The sequence below is a fragment of the Arvicanthis niloticus genome, chromosome X (assembly GCF_011762505.2).
Source record: "Arvicanthis niloticus isolate mArvNil1 chromosome X, mArvNil1.pat.X, whole genome shotgun sequence".
In the NCBI taxonomy this organism is placed as follows: domain Eukaryota; kingdom Metazoa; phylum Chordata; class Mammalia; order Rodentia; family Muridae; genus Arvicanthis; species Arvicanthis niloticus.
Window position 1 is genome coordinate 86,227,493 of NC_047679.1, and position 16,448 is coordinate 86,243,940.

Sequence of the window (16,448 nt, forward strand, 5' to 3'; positions counted from 1 at the left end):
AACTGGGTGGAAGGAGGTGCCGTCTTGTAACATGAAGAAAATTGTGAGGGTGGAATAGTCCTGGGTATGTCACTGTTTATTTCTAACATGATTTACTTGAAATGTCTACGAGATATGTAAGTGTAAATGTCAAGTGGGCAGCTGAATATCAATCTGGAGCTTTCTAATAGGGGACAGAGGATCAGGAAGTTTATGATACAAGTCTTACAAATGACACGAGGCTTAAATGTTCAGAGAAACATTTCATAACTTTTTGGGTGAGAGAAATTTTCAAAAAAGTTGGCATTTGAGCCAAAGGAAGGATGATTAAGGAGAACATTCCAGAAGTGGAATAGCAAAGGCAGAGGACAAATCTCAAAGCACATTCAGAAACTGACAGGTTCTATGTGCATGCAACATAGCTTGTGTTTGCCTTGTTGGAAGATGAGTGATGAGAAAGGGTGGTTATGCAGACACCATGGGGCTTGAGAACCGTGCTAAAATATTTACATAGCATTTTGTGGTCCATAGTGAGCAATAACAGGTCTTTGAGCAGAGATACAAACTGATAAAGTTGAGCTTTTAAATAAAGATCTATGTAGTGATATTAAGAAGTGTGTATTAAGGAATGAGGGTAGGAGATGAGGGAGGCCAATTAAGAATCTATTTCAATTGTCAAGGAATGAGATAATAAGTGTCTACATGCTAACTGTGGTAAGTTAAAGAGAAACATCTGTAGAGAGATTTATGTTAACCTAAGAGGAAAGCCAGGAGGAGGCACCTATGCTTGCTTTATTGTCAGTATCCATCTTCATACTAAATCATGGCTTTTGGTAAGGATGGGCAACATTCTTCAATATTTCTTTCCGCAGTGGTATTCAACACGAGTTCACGACTCACAGGAACACATCATCTATGATGGGCCACCTTTCAAAGTGTATTGTCGGCACTAGAAAACCCCTTCATTGCAGTAAGGGTAAAGGATGGATGAGATAACAGACAGAGCAATGCAGCCTCTGAGGTTAGGTGGCAGCCAGATGTGGTTTTGGTAGGAAACCAAGCATGTCAGAGAATGTGGCGAATGACAAAGGGCTGTTGAGACAAAGTAGAGGTAGGCAGCGGGTCTGGTGGGATGTTTGTAAAACATTACAATTTTAATGTGAGTGTCTGTGGTGGTGGTGGCCAGTAAACAGGTAACAAAGCAATAGTTCTTGCTACTGGAGTGGACAGACTCACACAGGTGAGTGTTGCTGGAAGAAGCATCCAGGACTGAAAAGCACTCGCTGACAGGACATGGATCAGGAAAGTTTGTGCAGACAGGAACCACCGGTAAGGATGAGTTAAGTTTTCCATCGTTCTTCCCCATTAAAGCTCCATTAGCTTCCTCCCCTCCCCACACTCATCCAACAAATAGCTACACAGGCTGAACTTCCCATTCGCTCATATTCCTCCTCTCCTGGGTTCCCATTCATACTATTGTTATCTGTGCAAAGTCGCACCCCCTCCCAGTTTCTATGTGACAAGTACCGCTGAGAAAAAGAATTGCATGTGTTATGGTTCCCTCCTAGCAATCCCATTTAGACAACTGAGGCCTTGGGTATACTGATGCAAATGGATGCGATGAAAGCTAATGATGCAGCCTGCTAGGGCTGGGGTGAGGTAGAGTGGTGGAGCAGGACTATGTTTAAGTACCATTCTAATGGTGAAACCTGGCTACTGGCCTCCCCATATTCTCCACAGACTCACAGGAATATCTATCTATGATGGACCTCCTTTCAAAGGAGGTAAAGTATCCTTAGGATAGTCTTCTGAAGTTAATCTACTGAGGAAAACAGAATGACTATCCAAAGTGTTTGGTCTGTCCTAGAGAACCCTCTTATTGATGGTGGATCCCACCTTCGACTATTACTATCTCTTACTTCCTGCTTTTCAATGTTGAGATGCACATGTATATCTATATATAGTGTTCACTGTTCAGTGACCCTTCAGGGGTACCTTAGCTCTTTGCGGACTATATACTATATAAATATAATAAAGCAATGGATTCACAAAACATCTTCTTCTCATGTGCCTAAGATGTACTACTGTACTCTGTACGCTGACGTTTATCTCTCACTCTATATAGCCTAGAATGTAGGTAGGCATATTTTGGGGGATGGCAACTAAATCTTCCTATCCAAAAATATTTCCCCTGCTACCTGAAATTTAAGATTTAGATCCTTATATATTTATTTTCATACATCTGTTATTACAATAAAAATACCATAGAGAATTGATGAGTTGACTGGTGGGTTCCCTTTATACTAACCTATCACGCTTACCAAACACTTTTTTCACATTCTGGATTTTTTTTGCACATTTGTTTATGCTGTCTCTCCAGAGGTAATATTAAACTCAACATAAATTATAAATGTCAAAGTATATCATACTTTCATAAATGTCTCATTTGACACCCAAATTCAAGCCTATTTGTTAGCTTTCAAAACAATTTATTTTTCAATGTAAGAAGAGCAACAAGAATGTTAGAGAAAAATTTGAACAGGGTAAGAAGATAGGAAGAAAAAAAAATCATCAACCATGATCCTACCACGTAAGCACCAACCATCATTAAGAGTGTTGTTATGTTCACTCTTGAAAGCTTCATTTAGGTCCCACTCATGGTATACTGCCTTCCTTTAAGCCACTCTCCTTTATCTTCCGTGTCATGTGGATACCACTCATACACACCATACCCTTCTCTGTATAGTTAGGTAACTTGGTGTGCCTTGCGCTTACCACTAGATCATTAGAACCTTGGCAGGGCTGAAATCATTACTTATCCCACCAAGTACATTGGACCCAACATTTGCTGACTGATTTAACCTAAATTAATACAAACCATTATCAAGAATATGAAACAGACCAAGTATCTAGTAGATCATCAAAATTAGAGCTTTCAGGTCACTTAACTTGGTGACTATTGCTTTTCTGTTCCTGAACTCTTAAAAGGCTGTTTAAGGGGCCTCTTTCTTCACACCCACCACGAATGTGAAGCACACTGATTCAGAGTCAGGACTCATCCAGAGATTCTTCATATAAGGCATAAAGGTGAAAGAGAAAGAAAGAGTCTGGGGTCTGGGGGGAAGGGTAGGAAGGGAGAAGGGGAGAAAGGAGAGACAAGACGAGGGAGGACATTCAGTACACAGGCAGAAGGGAGAAAAGAACGCTAGGAGAGGATATATAGTCTGGTGCTCAGTCCAGTATGTGATTTGCCTCCAGCACTGTGTACAGGATCCCATCCACTTGTTCTGAGTCATACCCGATCTCACGAAGCTCCAAGTGAGGGAGGACAGAAGTAAGGAGATAGCTGACGTGGACACGAAGCCGAGTGAGCCTGGCCAAAGCCCTGTATGATGGAGTGAGAGGGCAGGAGGAGAAGAGATGACATGAAGTCATTAGCCAACAGAATAAAATGAAGTCCCTTCAAAATGGGCCTACATTTCTTAGCAATGCTGTCTCTACTAGGTAGAAAGAAATCTCAAAGCACCATACCATCAAACACTGGGAGACTGGCTGCGGCTATCTAAGAAATAATTACTCAATCTGTGGTGGTCTACGAATTAAGGCTGCCTCCCAGCAACTGGGGGTCTCAGCAGATAATTCCCGTTAGTACTCACAAGCTGATAACTAAACCCTAGTAATTAACCTTTCTAGGTCATCTCCCTCTGGATTCCGGAAGGAGACCTGGGCCTTCTGCAATACTTCCAGGTGTGACTCTGTCTCTTTCAGTTTCTCTTTTAGTTCTTGCTTCTCCTCTTTGGTTCGTTCTAGCTCAGCTTTCAGAATCTGGAATTCAGCTTGGCGATAACCCATGTGCTTCTTGCTCCAGTATAAGCCTTCTGTCTCCTGGGTACTATAGGTCACCAATTCATGTTGAGCTTTCTTACATTCAGATTGCCAGTGGTTTTTCTCCTGTTCCAGCTCCTCTACCTGTAGTCCAAGAAAGAGGAATTCAGTGGCCCAATATACAAACCAAAAACTAGAGTACCCCAAACCATCCCTAATCTACCCTGTGATTCCATTATTTATAATACTTTATTGTACCTACACAAATCTCCTGTCAAACCTACAACATAGAAGGAAAACGCACTAGGGTTTACTCAATCCGAGACACACCACAATCTGGTTGATGGGGATTTTGTTTAAAAATCTCAGAATATGAAAGAAATCACCGAAATAGCAACACCTTAGTCCAGTGATGACCCTTTGGGGAATCAAATGACTGTTTTTACAAAGGGTTGCTTAAGATCATCAGAAAACAAAGATATTTACATTACAATTTGTAACTGTAGCAAAATTACAGTTATGAGGTAGCAATAAAAATGACTTTATGGGTGGGGGTCATCACAACATGAGGAAGTTGTATGAAAGGGTCCCAGCATTAGGAAGGATGAGAAGCACTGCCCTAGTCCTTTGCTTACAGAGACGTCTTCTTATCCCTAGTGGTAAGGTGTTGCCCAAACCTTTTGCTGGAACAAATTCCTTTCAGCCAAAACACGTTCCAATTTTTCAGTGGTTCTCTTCAATTCTTCCGACTCTTTCTGGTTCTTTATCTTTGGCATGTTCCGACTTCTGCTCTCCGGACAGCCCTTTCTTTTTCCAGCAGTGGCAGCAGGAGCCGCAGAAGAATAAGGATTTGCTCTCTTCCAGGAGTCTGCTCTCTTTCTTTTGCCTACAAACTCCTCCCTGTTAAAGGGGACTAGCTGGATGGGAGCTCCTGAATCTGCAACTCCCTTTGCAACACCGACAACAGCTACAAAAGGCCCTTTGTTCATGTCTTTGTCTATGTCCTCACTACTTCTGTTCGACTCTTCTGCTACCAATTTTGGCATCTGATCTTCTAATTCTTCAGGAAGCAGGAACCCCTGATCTTGGTCCTGGGACCCTGGACAAAGTGCTGGAGCTTCCCTGTTCTGTTCTGTATGCTTGTTTGACTCTGGGTACTCTGGTATGAGGTGAGGTGGTGTACTTCTCTCAGAACTGGATTTATCAGGGCTGTTTTCTCCTTCTGGGTAGGTGGCAGCCGCTTCTACCCTCCTATAAAAACTGGACATGGAGTAATCTATAGGAGATAGTGGCATCTCATTTTGGATCTTCCTTCGTTTCTCCACAGGCTCCTCTCCTAGGATCAATTTGTATTTACTGCAAAAAGAAGAGATAAAATTGTAACTTGTCACAGAACAGGTAAAGAATATTCTTATTCAACAAAGCCCCTCCTTATGGCACATACTCTTTCAGGTTAAGACTACCACCATGGCTGAGATATGGTTTATTCTCTAAGGATATGATAGAAGCTGTCCCTAGTGTGTCAGTGTTAACAGGTAATGGAACCTTTTAAGAGGAAGACCCATGAGGGAGGTTGTTTGGTAACTGGGGATGTTATCTTCAGAAGGGATTAAAGCAGCACTCATGGGACCCTGATTAGTTCTCAGGAAAACCAGATGTTATAAAAGATGTAACATCTCTTACATACACAACTCTAACATTGTGATACCATCCACCATACAGCTTCTACCAGAGATAAGATAATAGCACTGCCATACCATGTCCTTGAATCTTTAGACTTGTAATCTTACGGTAACTTTTAAAGTTACCTGGTCTAACGTATTCTGTTGCCTGAACAAAGTAGTACAACAACTCAACCCCGCTGAGCCTCAACCCCTTCACTCATGCAATGGGATGAGCTGGCAAATGGTGTTCGGGGAGGAATAAAGTTGATAGGTTTTAAGGGTCAGCAAAAGAATAAAACAGGACTAGGCTGAGTTTGGTAAAGCATTTTAAAGATGAAGTTTAAACCAGTCTAATGGTGAGGCTTCCTAAAAGCAAATAAAGGAAGACAAACAAAAGCTAAACACACACACACACACACACACACACACACACACACACACACACACAATCTCTTAACATAGAATGGAATAAAAGGTCATTAAAAAGCCTAGCAGTGTATGCAGAGAATAAAGCCAGCTCATTAATTTTAAAGGATCACAAACCCTCCAGTATCAAAGACTTAGCACATTTTTATATTGCAACAGAACTTCGTATAATTCCTTGCCAGCCAAGTGGATTATGACCATTGCCCATTATTCCCCTGTAAAAGTTAATTAAAACACAAGGCCCTAGTTAGAAACCAAGAAAGTAGACCAGTCAGTTCAAGTCATTTTCCCATTATTACAAACAACTTCATTTGATCAGGCACAAACTGGAGTTCCCTTTGTTCTTCAGAGAAGTCCAGGAGGATGGTCTCTGGCTGCTAGAATTGGGTGAAGAATCTATCAAAACAGCTGGTAGCAGAGAGATCAGTGGGCGATTTTCAACAGGCCGAAGGATTGGAATGCCATTTGCATTCTCTTCAGGTGACCAAGAAATTTTATGGTTAAAAAAAAAAAAAAAAACATGTTGAACTTTTGGTGAGAAAGAATCCGGCATGTAATTGGCCTCCTCAGAGGAGTTCAAGGCTGCCCATAGCTCTGTGGTTTCTGAGAATGAAAGTGAGACATCTCAGTCTTCTTATAATGCTCTTAGTTTTTCAGAACCCAAACTGGCCTGAAGAAGGATTCTGGGGATGTGAGGGAACATACATATCCATCCTTAAGACTGTATAAAGAATACTGCATATGGTGTGCTTAGCTCTGATGCTGAGGGCAGTAACCCATTCCTTTGGCAAGAACGGAGGAAAGGTTTGGATAATACTGAAAGAAAAGCCGGACATAGTACTGCATGCCTGTAAGTTCAGCAGTTGGGAAACTTGACCAAGGCAGGAAGACTGATGCAACTTTGAAGCCAGTGCCTAGACTACAGGTCTGCCACGGAGGGTTATAGACTGAACCTCTTTTTTTAAAAAAAGACAAAAAACAAGTTTTAAGAAAGGTAAATAAAGTTGATTGACTGCCTAGTCTTCATTTCTCCAACTCTAAGAGCTCTGTCCCTAGTTCCACTTTTGACAATGGTCCTTCTTTCTCGTGAACTCAGACAACTTGTTGGTCCCAACCTGTGGGAGGGCAAAACCTCCCACATTCTCCCAAGTCCTAACACCCGAGTCCTGTATTTACAACCGCGTAGCACACATTTTTTCCCCTGGATGTCTCAATGGTATCCCAGTGTGTATAAAACTGACTCTTGACCTTTTCCTTCGAACAGGTTTCATCTCTCCTGTTTCTACTGGTGCCAGCAACATCAAACTGTTGGCAATTTTTATGGCATTTTATATGGTGACTTACACTATGAACATTGCTAGCTGAGGCGGTTGTTGCCATTCTGGATTATTCTGCAATGGCTTCCTGGGATCGGCTTTCCCTCCAGTTCATGCACTAAATTAATCTCCTAAAGCACTGCTTCAGCTTATGCAATTCCTATTTCTAAATTTTTATGTGTTGCTTCCAATAACATACAATTGAAGTGTTTTAGCTGGACAATCAAGCCTTCCCATGCCTAAACCCTACGCCAGACAGCTTCTCAATTGGAAGGCTAAGTTTATCTCAACTGCGTGTAAAGGACGATCAGGAAGAGGTTATAATCGACTGTCTGCAGATGCTAAGTGGCAGATCTGGGATATATAATTTGGCCTTAACTGTATCTTCTATTGTTCCTTTATAAACACTGGAAAAATTGAATTGCTGGGTGACTTCTTATTGTGCTTCATTTGACCAGAATGAGCTTCTCTTTTCTAACATTTCCCATCTAAATCTAGCTTGAGCACTACTTCTGAATGTTTGTAACACTGTCACACTCACACACACTCACACACGCCCACACACATTCACACAGGTCCATGTGTATGTGGAGGCCAGCAGTGAATACTGGGTGTGTACTTCCTTAAGAGTCATTCACCTTGATTTTTGAGACAGGGTTTCCCATTGGGGCTGGGAGCTCGTGATTAGAGCTCTGTTTCTATCTCCCCAGTGATGTAATTACAAGCATGCATTGCTAAATCTGGTTTTTTTATGTGGATGCTGTGGATGGAACTTGGGTCTTTGTGCTTGGGTAGTAAGCACTTTATTAACTGATCTATCTCTCCCCGTCCTCTTGTAAAGACTTTAACATTCTTTTATAACATGTATTCCCATCTAGGGGATATGTATGTATATGTATAGGTACATGTATATGTATATGTGTATGTATATGTGCTCATCCTACCTGAGTATAGAACTGGAACCTCCATGACAGAGAGTGCTTAACTGTGGTAGATGTAGATGAACAAACTTTCATGTAAGTAGCAATCAGAATAAAACCATCATGCCAGGTGGTGGTGGTACAAGGCTTTAAACCCAGCACTCAGGAGGCAGGAATAGGCAGATCTCTGAGTTTGAAGCAAGCCTGGTTTACAGAGTGAGTTCTAGGACAGTCAGGGATATACAGAGAAACCCTGCCTCAAAACAACAGCAACAACAAAAACATACAACTATCATGTAAATGAGAGAAAAATAAATGGATCCCTCTTATTTGGTCTGTATTTCTTCAGAAACTCTGGTTCTTCACTCTGGGAATTGACCCTCATACTAGACCTATAGCCACTCCTTTGGTAAAGAGTATTTTACATTTTCTGACAAAACTGCATAGATCACCCTCCCACTCCTTCAAAAAGCTTCCTGAAGCACTTTTCTCTGTTTGACTATGAGTTGAGTACTTGACAAACAACATGCAGAATACTATATTGAGGTTAGAGTACTTTCATTTTTGCACATATTTTTGACTGTGTTTAAGACACCATGATAGGCAAGAATAAGAATCAAAACCATGGCTCCTGTACAGTCTGTGTGTATTCAATACTGAGGACCTCTTTTTAAAATGCTATACACTGATCCACTTAGACTATACATGGCCATTAACATAAATTTTCTGCTTCAGACTTTGGAGCAGCTAAGAAGCCAGACTTTTCATAATTGGTCTCTTTTATTTAGCATGTTTCCAAGGTTTATCCATGTTGTAGCCCACGTTAGTATGTTACTGATGTTCTAGGGCTGGTGTGATTTGAGTATGCACCCCAATAATTTACATGTAAAAACGCGAGCCTTACTGTTTGATATACAATATGGAAACTTAATTCTCCAGCTGCTCCCCTCTCTATACTTTATCCTTCCTGTCCTCCTTAGCTACCCAACTTTAAAGTTTTCTTCTTCTCATCTTTTCCCCACCATCAAGTCCAGACTGTGTTACCAGTCTAGTCTTGGGAGTGGGTTTACCCTGGAGTGACATCATTAAAGAGAACAGGACCATCTCAGTAGATACAGAAAAGAACTTTGACAAAAGCCAACACCCCTTAATGAGAAAATTCCTGGAGCAGTTAGAGATTCAAAGTCCATATCTCAATATATTAAAGACTCAGCCACAAAACTCCTACATATGATAAATACATTCAGCAACATAGTAGAAAACAAAATTACACACACACACACACACACACACACACATACATACACACACACATACACAAACACAGAGAGGGGGGGAGAGAGAGGGGGGGAGAGAGAGAGAGAGAGAGAGAGAGAGAGAGAGAGAGAGAGAGACCTTTCTATGTATAAACAACCAACAAAATTGGAAAGACAACCATGGAGGTGGACAGCTGAGCAGTGGTGGGTGCTTTTAATTATGAGTTCGAGGCCAGCCTGGTCTACAGAGTGAGTTCCAGGACAATCAAGTTACACAGGAAAACCCTGTCTTGAAAAACAAAACAACAAACAAACAAACAAAAAGAAAGAAAAAAGAGAAAACAAAAACAAACAACAACAAACTCACTGAAGAAATCAAAGAGGTTATTATGTATTTTGTATTAAGTACAATGCTGATGAGAATTTGGATGGTTTCTACCTTTTTCTATGAACATATGTATGAATATACATTTTCACTTTTCTAGAATATATACTTTGAAGTGGAATTACTGGGGAATAAGCTATTTGAAGAATCTGTAGCGCTTCCAGACTCTTCCACTAAAGTAACTATGATATTTTGCATTTATGTCAGTCCACAAAGGTTCCATTTCTACAGCATCACCACCAACACCTATTATTTATCCTTTTGAAGATAGCCATCTTAATGGCTGTGAAATAACAGCTCATTTTGGTTTTGATTGGCATTGCTTTAATGGTTATTGATACCAAGCTTCCTCTCATGTGCTTGCTACTCACCTGTGTATCTTCGTTGGCCCATTAAGCCGTTTTATTAGTGAGTTGTAAAAGGTTTTATATAGTCTGGATTCCAACTCTTTAACGCATACAATTTCTTTAAAGTGGTTTTCCTAATTCTGTGGGTAGTTGGTTTTACTTTGTTGTTGTTTGCTGATGTGATTTTTGGTGCTAGGGTTTCATTACAACTCAAGCTAGCCTTGAAATCACGACTCTTCTGCCTTGGCCTCCTCTCATGACCTAATGACAAGGTTTTTGCAGCTCATTTTGTTTTTAAAGATCTACTGTTTATTTTCATTGATGTATGAGTATTTGCCTGCATGTATGTATTCACATGCAATACATGTGTGCCTAGGACCCGCAATGGTCAGAAGAAGGTATCATCTATGTTGGAACTGGAGTTGCAGGTGATTGTAGTGGCTGAGCTCTGAATCACTCACCTCGGCAGCCTCTCAGGTCTTTTAATTTTTTTACATGTATCAATTGAACTACTTTTTGTCATCCCTTCCAGTTTGTGTGTGTGCGTGCATGTGTGTTATATCTAAGAAACTACAGCCTAGTCCATGGCTACAAAAACTTACTCCTGCTTTATTTTACAAGTCTTATAGTTTTAGCTGTTACACAGAGATATGAAAGCAATTACGGGGTAGGGATTCACCTGCACTTTGTTGCATTCAAATCTACTGACCATTAATGTAAGGGTATGTCTTTACTTTCTTTTTCATTGAAATATGTGTCTAACCTTATATCACTATCACACTTTCTTGACTACTGGAGATTATTAAAGGTGAGTGAAATGGCAATTCTGCTAACTTTCTTCTTTTTCAAGACTGTTGGCCTGAGTTTCTGTTCCTGGCATTTCCATATGAATTTTAGAATGAGTCTGTTGATATTACAACAGAGCCATCTTGTGTTTTGAAAGAGATTACACTGCATCTGTACACCAGTTGGAGACTACTGAGATTTTTTTTTAAAGTAAGAAATACTTTGATAGCAGAAATGACAGATGCCTTTCTATTCATTTAGGCTGCCTTTAATTCAACAATGTTTTGTTGTTTTCTAGTGTACACATATTGTTTGTACCACTTCTGTTACATTTATTCTAGATATTTTTGAAGGGATCATAAATAATGTTGCATTTGGCCTGTTTTCTTTAAACATTGCAGATTGTAGTCTTGCTGATTTTTTTTCTATTGTTTTGCTTGTCTCCATTTCATTTCCACTTCAGTCACTTCCTTTCTTCTGTCTGATTATGCTTAGCGGTTTTCTTATTATGCCTCCCCAATGGACTTTTTTTTAAATCACTAAATATCTCTTTTTATATCTAGAACAGTTTCGTTTTAAAGGACATAATCTTAGACAGTCTTGTTGAAATAAGTCTGGGCTGGCAAGATGATTCAACAGGTAAAGGCACCTGACACCAAGTCTGATGACCTAAGTTGGATTCCTGGAATCTGCATGATGAAAGAGAACCAACTCCCATGAGTTCTCCTCTGACTGTTACTCATATGCTGTACGCTGTAGCACATGCATGTGGACACACATACTTATACATGCAAAATAAGTAATTAGCTGTAAAAATAAGAGTCAAGATAATCATTTGTTAGACTCGTAAACTTTTACAGCTTTGGTGTACTTGAGAATAGAATTATCTCATTTAACTTCTTGAAGATACTTTTACTGGAATTAAGTTTTTAGTGGATAGTCTGCTTTTTTTTTTCTAATACTTGAATAGTTTATCCTTTTAATGTCTGTTTCATATTGTTATAACAGAATACCAGAGCTGGGTAACTTCTAAAAAAAAGAGGTAATTGTTTTGGTTCACAGTTCTGGATGCTGATCTCATTGGCTTCTGGAGAAAGTCTCACTACAGCTTCACTTATGGTAGAAGGTAGAAGAGCATTCAGAAAACAGAGATCTTCGCAATGGAAGGTCTAACATCTAACTCTTAATGGTCTGAGGAATACTGTTACACTGGCAATTAAATGTCAACTTAAGTTTTGCTGGGGACAAACCATATTTCAGTCACAGTAGCACCTCATCACTTTCCAATCTTTATTTTTTAAATGAGAAATTACCCATTAATCTTAATGATAGTTGCTAGTACAAGACCATTCACATATACTCTCTGCTTTAGAGATTTTCTCTCTCTACCTTTGTCTTTCAATATTTTCACTATGACATGACTGGTTGTTTATCTGTTTTGAATTTACTGCACTTAAATGCCCAGGCTAATGCCATTCATGAAATCTGGGAAGTTTTTAGCTATTATTTTAAAATACCATTTCCACCCCCTCTGTCTCTTCTTCATTTAATGTTCTATAGAGTTGGTGTACTTGTCTCTGAAACTTTGTCAGGGATATGTGTGACTTTATCTTCATTTTCACTTTTGTCTATGTTCTTCTGATTGAATAATTGAAATTGGACTGTTCCATTTTGGTAATTCATTATTCTTCTTACTTTTAATTGTATTTTTGAGTCTTTTTAGAGAAATTTTCATGCTTACTAAACACCGAGGTATCTTCAGGAGCAGTTTCAATGGCCTATGTTTGCTTCCTATGTATAGTTTATGCTTTCATAGTTCCTTGCATATCTCACAATTTGTTCTTGACACCCAAGCATTTTAGCAGATATAGTATAACAATTCTGGACACTGATTCTCCCTTTCTTGGGCTCTATATTGTCATTGCTTGCATACTTTTATTACATTTTTATTTTACTTTAGTTTTTATGTCTGAATACATGCACATTCTATGGTGTACATGTGGACATCAGAGAAGAACTTGTGGGAGTTGGCTATCTCCTTCCTTCATGCCTGTCTCATGGATTGAACTCAGACAACCCAGGGCTCACCCCGGTCCATCATAGATGACTAGTCACTTACTGGTCAGAGTTTGTGATTAAGTGCTCCTCTCCAGTTAGGTTTTTACCCTTTATACTATATTTGTTTGTGGCTTGGTGGCTGCCACTAAAATTTAATGAGTTTGTTTCTGCAACATATTCACTTTGTAACTGCTTAGATCTTTCCTCTTTAGTCAACTCCAAGAGAGCAGAGGTTTGAACATACATACATACATACATACATACATACATACATACATAGTCCAAATTGTCAGGGATGTGTGTGATTTTATATCTTCAAACCTGGATTCTTAGAAATTGTCACTGGATAAGAGCATTATTTGGCCAGTGATTTGGTGGTCATAGTATTAAATCTATAACAATGGGGTTGTTAACTGTTTGTTGTTTTCTCTGAATGAAGCTTGGGTACTGGTTTCAAGTTCACCTTATGTCCTCCTATTCTGTTTCTTAGTGGATGCTGACTTGTGCTTATGCATAGCCTTGCAGACACCTAGAATTTAACTGCCATCTCCAAAAACTTTTCTTAATTGTCTTTCTCTGATTCCATTACCAAACTTCCAGATGTCTGGCTATTTGATTTCTGTAAGCTGTATTATGGAATTATAAGCAACTTCTTAATGATTATCTATCATGATCTATCTTATTTCTGACAGTGTCCTCAGGCATGAAATTCTTGATACTTTGTTGTAGATAAGGTCAGTTCCTTTAGGTAGAGCCACGGACTGGCCTGCCTTATGCAAAAAGTGGGAGTAGAGACAATAGCCTGTTTCTTCCAGAGATAAATCTCTGCATTATGAATGCAGACTGGAGTCATTCTGGACTTGTTACACCTAAAATGAACCTTTGATCTATGAGCAATCTCGAGCTGGTGTAATGAAAGCCTAGGTTTGTCAGCATGCTATGCCCAAGTGGGGGCCTCTACCCTGCAAGTGGGAGAAGAGAAAGCTAGTCCTTTTAGTTCTATCTAAATATACCTTCCACAATACAAAGCTGGGGGAGATGAAAACAGTCAGAGGCATGCTCCTCCCAAACAAAAGCAGTATTCCTAGGCAACAGGGGTACCTTTTAAGTATTATTTTAAAATACAAACTCATCAGCTTTCAGCATATTATATATATATATATATATATATATATATATATATATATATATATATACACACACACACACTCATTGCTTCTTTCCTTTGCTGATACACTTATGGCTATTGTAGACCTTAGTTTGTAACATTTGTAAGGGAACTTGCATGTATTGGACATATTTGCATTTAATACTATTTCATCACCTCTGATCCCATTGTTATCCTAAAAGAATATATTTCATACAGCACTCAAAGTTATGCAGAATGAATGGACAGAAGTAAATTACTTGCTTTAACAGAAATAAACTGTTTTTCCATAAAAGATTATGACTTCCAGCTTACATCCTGCCTGAGTCTATTGTATATAATTCTTTTTCTCCCCTTGTTAGATATGTAAGACTCTCAAAGTCATTTCTAATGACCTTCATGGAGGATCCTTCTAGCCTGCCCCAGGTATGGCTTTTTAAAGGTCTCCTTGACAGACTAGGCTTTATTTGGTATCGTTAATAAGCAGGACTGCATAACTCAAAGATTCTTGCTATGCTATAGCTTTTGATAACAAAGGAAATCTTTGTAACTCTTGACTAAACTATTAATTATTTCATCAATATTTTATTAAATAAAATAAAATAAAATAATTTATAATTTATAATAAATAAATAATAATAATAAATAAAATAAAATGCATATTTTATTAAACCCGCGAGTACCTCCATTTTCCACTTCCAAATGAAAAACCTGCTAATAATAAATTTTAGAAGATAGCATTTTGGTATGTAATTCAGGCTGGTCTCCAAACCCTGGACTTAGTCTTCAGCAGATCTTCAGGCCTTAGTCTATCTAAGTAGCTGAAAATGCCTTAGTAAATTTGAATAGTACTATACATGCAGCCTGAAATGATGTAATTAATATTTGCTAATCTCACGTATCATATATTACCAGCAGCATCTGGTATCATTTAGCTTTTGAAAAAATTTTACTCTCAACAAATTAGAATTACACATGAATTTTCAAAGCACTTCCCTTGCCCTCTACAGTCTAAGTCTTAATGCGTTCCACAATGGCACACAGAAACTTCAATAAAAAGCTGATGAGGTGTGCCACCCAATGGATGTAGTGTGGTACTGCATCCACAAAGTATGCCATCTCCCTACAAATGCAGACAGAAAAGAGAAAGTGATCATTAAAGTGCAAGGAGTGAGACTAGTCAGAAGAGCAGATCGGAAAAGTAACATTGTGCTTCAAACCCAAAATCATTCCCTGTGCGCCCCTTCAAACCTCCAATGGCCATTGAAAATCTATTGATAGCAACAGGATAGAGTTAGGATCAAACTACAGAGACCAGAGTGGACTATAGCTTTTTACTCCTTGCTACAAAATTCAGTTTTCTATGCTGCTCTTTAAATCTGACTACTGCTTATTGAGTACTAATCTACATGATCTCATAGAGTGTTATTAACTTATTTTAAGAGTTTTGATAGTTTTACTCCTAAAAACATACTTTCTCTTGAGGCTATCTGCTCATGTTTCAGAAGGATCTAAAGTCCCTCTATGATCCACAGGGTTTAATTACGTAAGAATAGAAATACAGGGGACTCACATGCCTGGACAAGTCTTTGTTTATAAGAGGCTGAAGGCTTACCTAAGAAGACCCAAACAAGTAAAGAATCACTATCACTGGAGGAAGGAGTTAACTGACTGTATGAAATAGTCTGTGGCCTCTATCCTATGATATGTCAAGAAAAGGGGGCCGAGAACCTCACTATTATCTAAGGATTGTGTTAATGATAACTTTAGACGTTTGTACTTTTGAGAGCAATCCCGGGCCTACTCTACAGTTTGGCCCGACTAGAATGAAAACAGTAGAGAAGAGAAATGCAAGGTGTGCCAATTAGGAGCACCGTGTTCATTTCTAGTGGCAATATGAGGGCTGTCATGTCTTTTAGTACCTCAGAGACACCGAATACCTACAAAAATCAATAGCCGTGCCCCTTCTTATTATAGGGACTAACAATATTGATGACATGATAGGACACGAAAGGAGGGAAGAAAAAAGAAATACAGCAAGATTTTTTTTCAGATAGAACCTTACTGTGTAAATTTGGCTGGCCTGGAATTCACTATGTAGGCAAGGCTAGTCTCAAACACACAGAGGCCTGTGCCTCCCGGGTGATGGGATTAAAGACTTGTACCACCGTGTTCCACAGGAACAAATGATAAATTTGTTTCAATGATAAATTCTTTTCTAGGAAACAGGACATATTTAATATGGCTACTTAATAGGACATATTTCTACTAGTTGGTTTTATACAGGGCCAACATAGCCTAGGCTTATGAATCCTCAGTATACTCAGAGTTGACATGCC

The 16,448-nt window shown here is 39.1% G+C and overlaps 1 protein-coding gene across 1 annotated transcript in view; it reads right to left on the reverse strand.

Moving 5' to 3' along the window:
- Positions 1-3,070: 3,070 nt before the first annotated feature.
- The window catches only part of Morc4 (MORC family CW-type zinc finger 4), a 51,077-nt gene continuing 37,699 nt past the window's right edge, over positions 3,071-16,448 (reverse strand). Inside the window, exons 15-17 of the mRNA XM_034484700.2 lie at positions 4,482-5,160; positions 3,665-3,948; positions 3,071-3,364 (exon numbers count right to left, since the gene is read on the reverse strand). Coding sequence (XP_034340591.1) covers positions 3,211-3,364; positions 3,665-3,948; positions 4,482-5,160 — 1,117 coding nt within the window. The 3' untranslated portion in view covers positions 3,071-3,210. The remainder of the gene's footprint in view (positions 3,365-3,664; positions 3,949-4,481; positions 5,161-16,448) is intronic.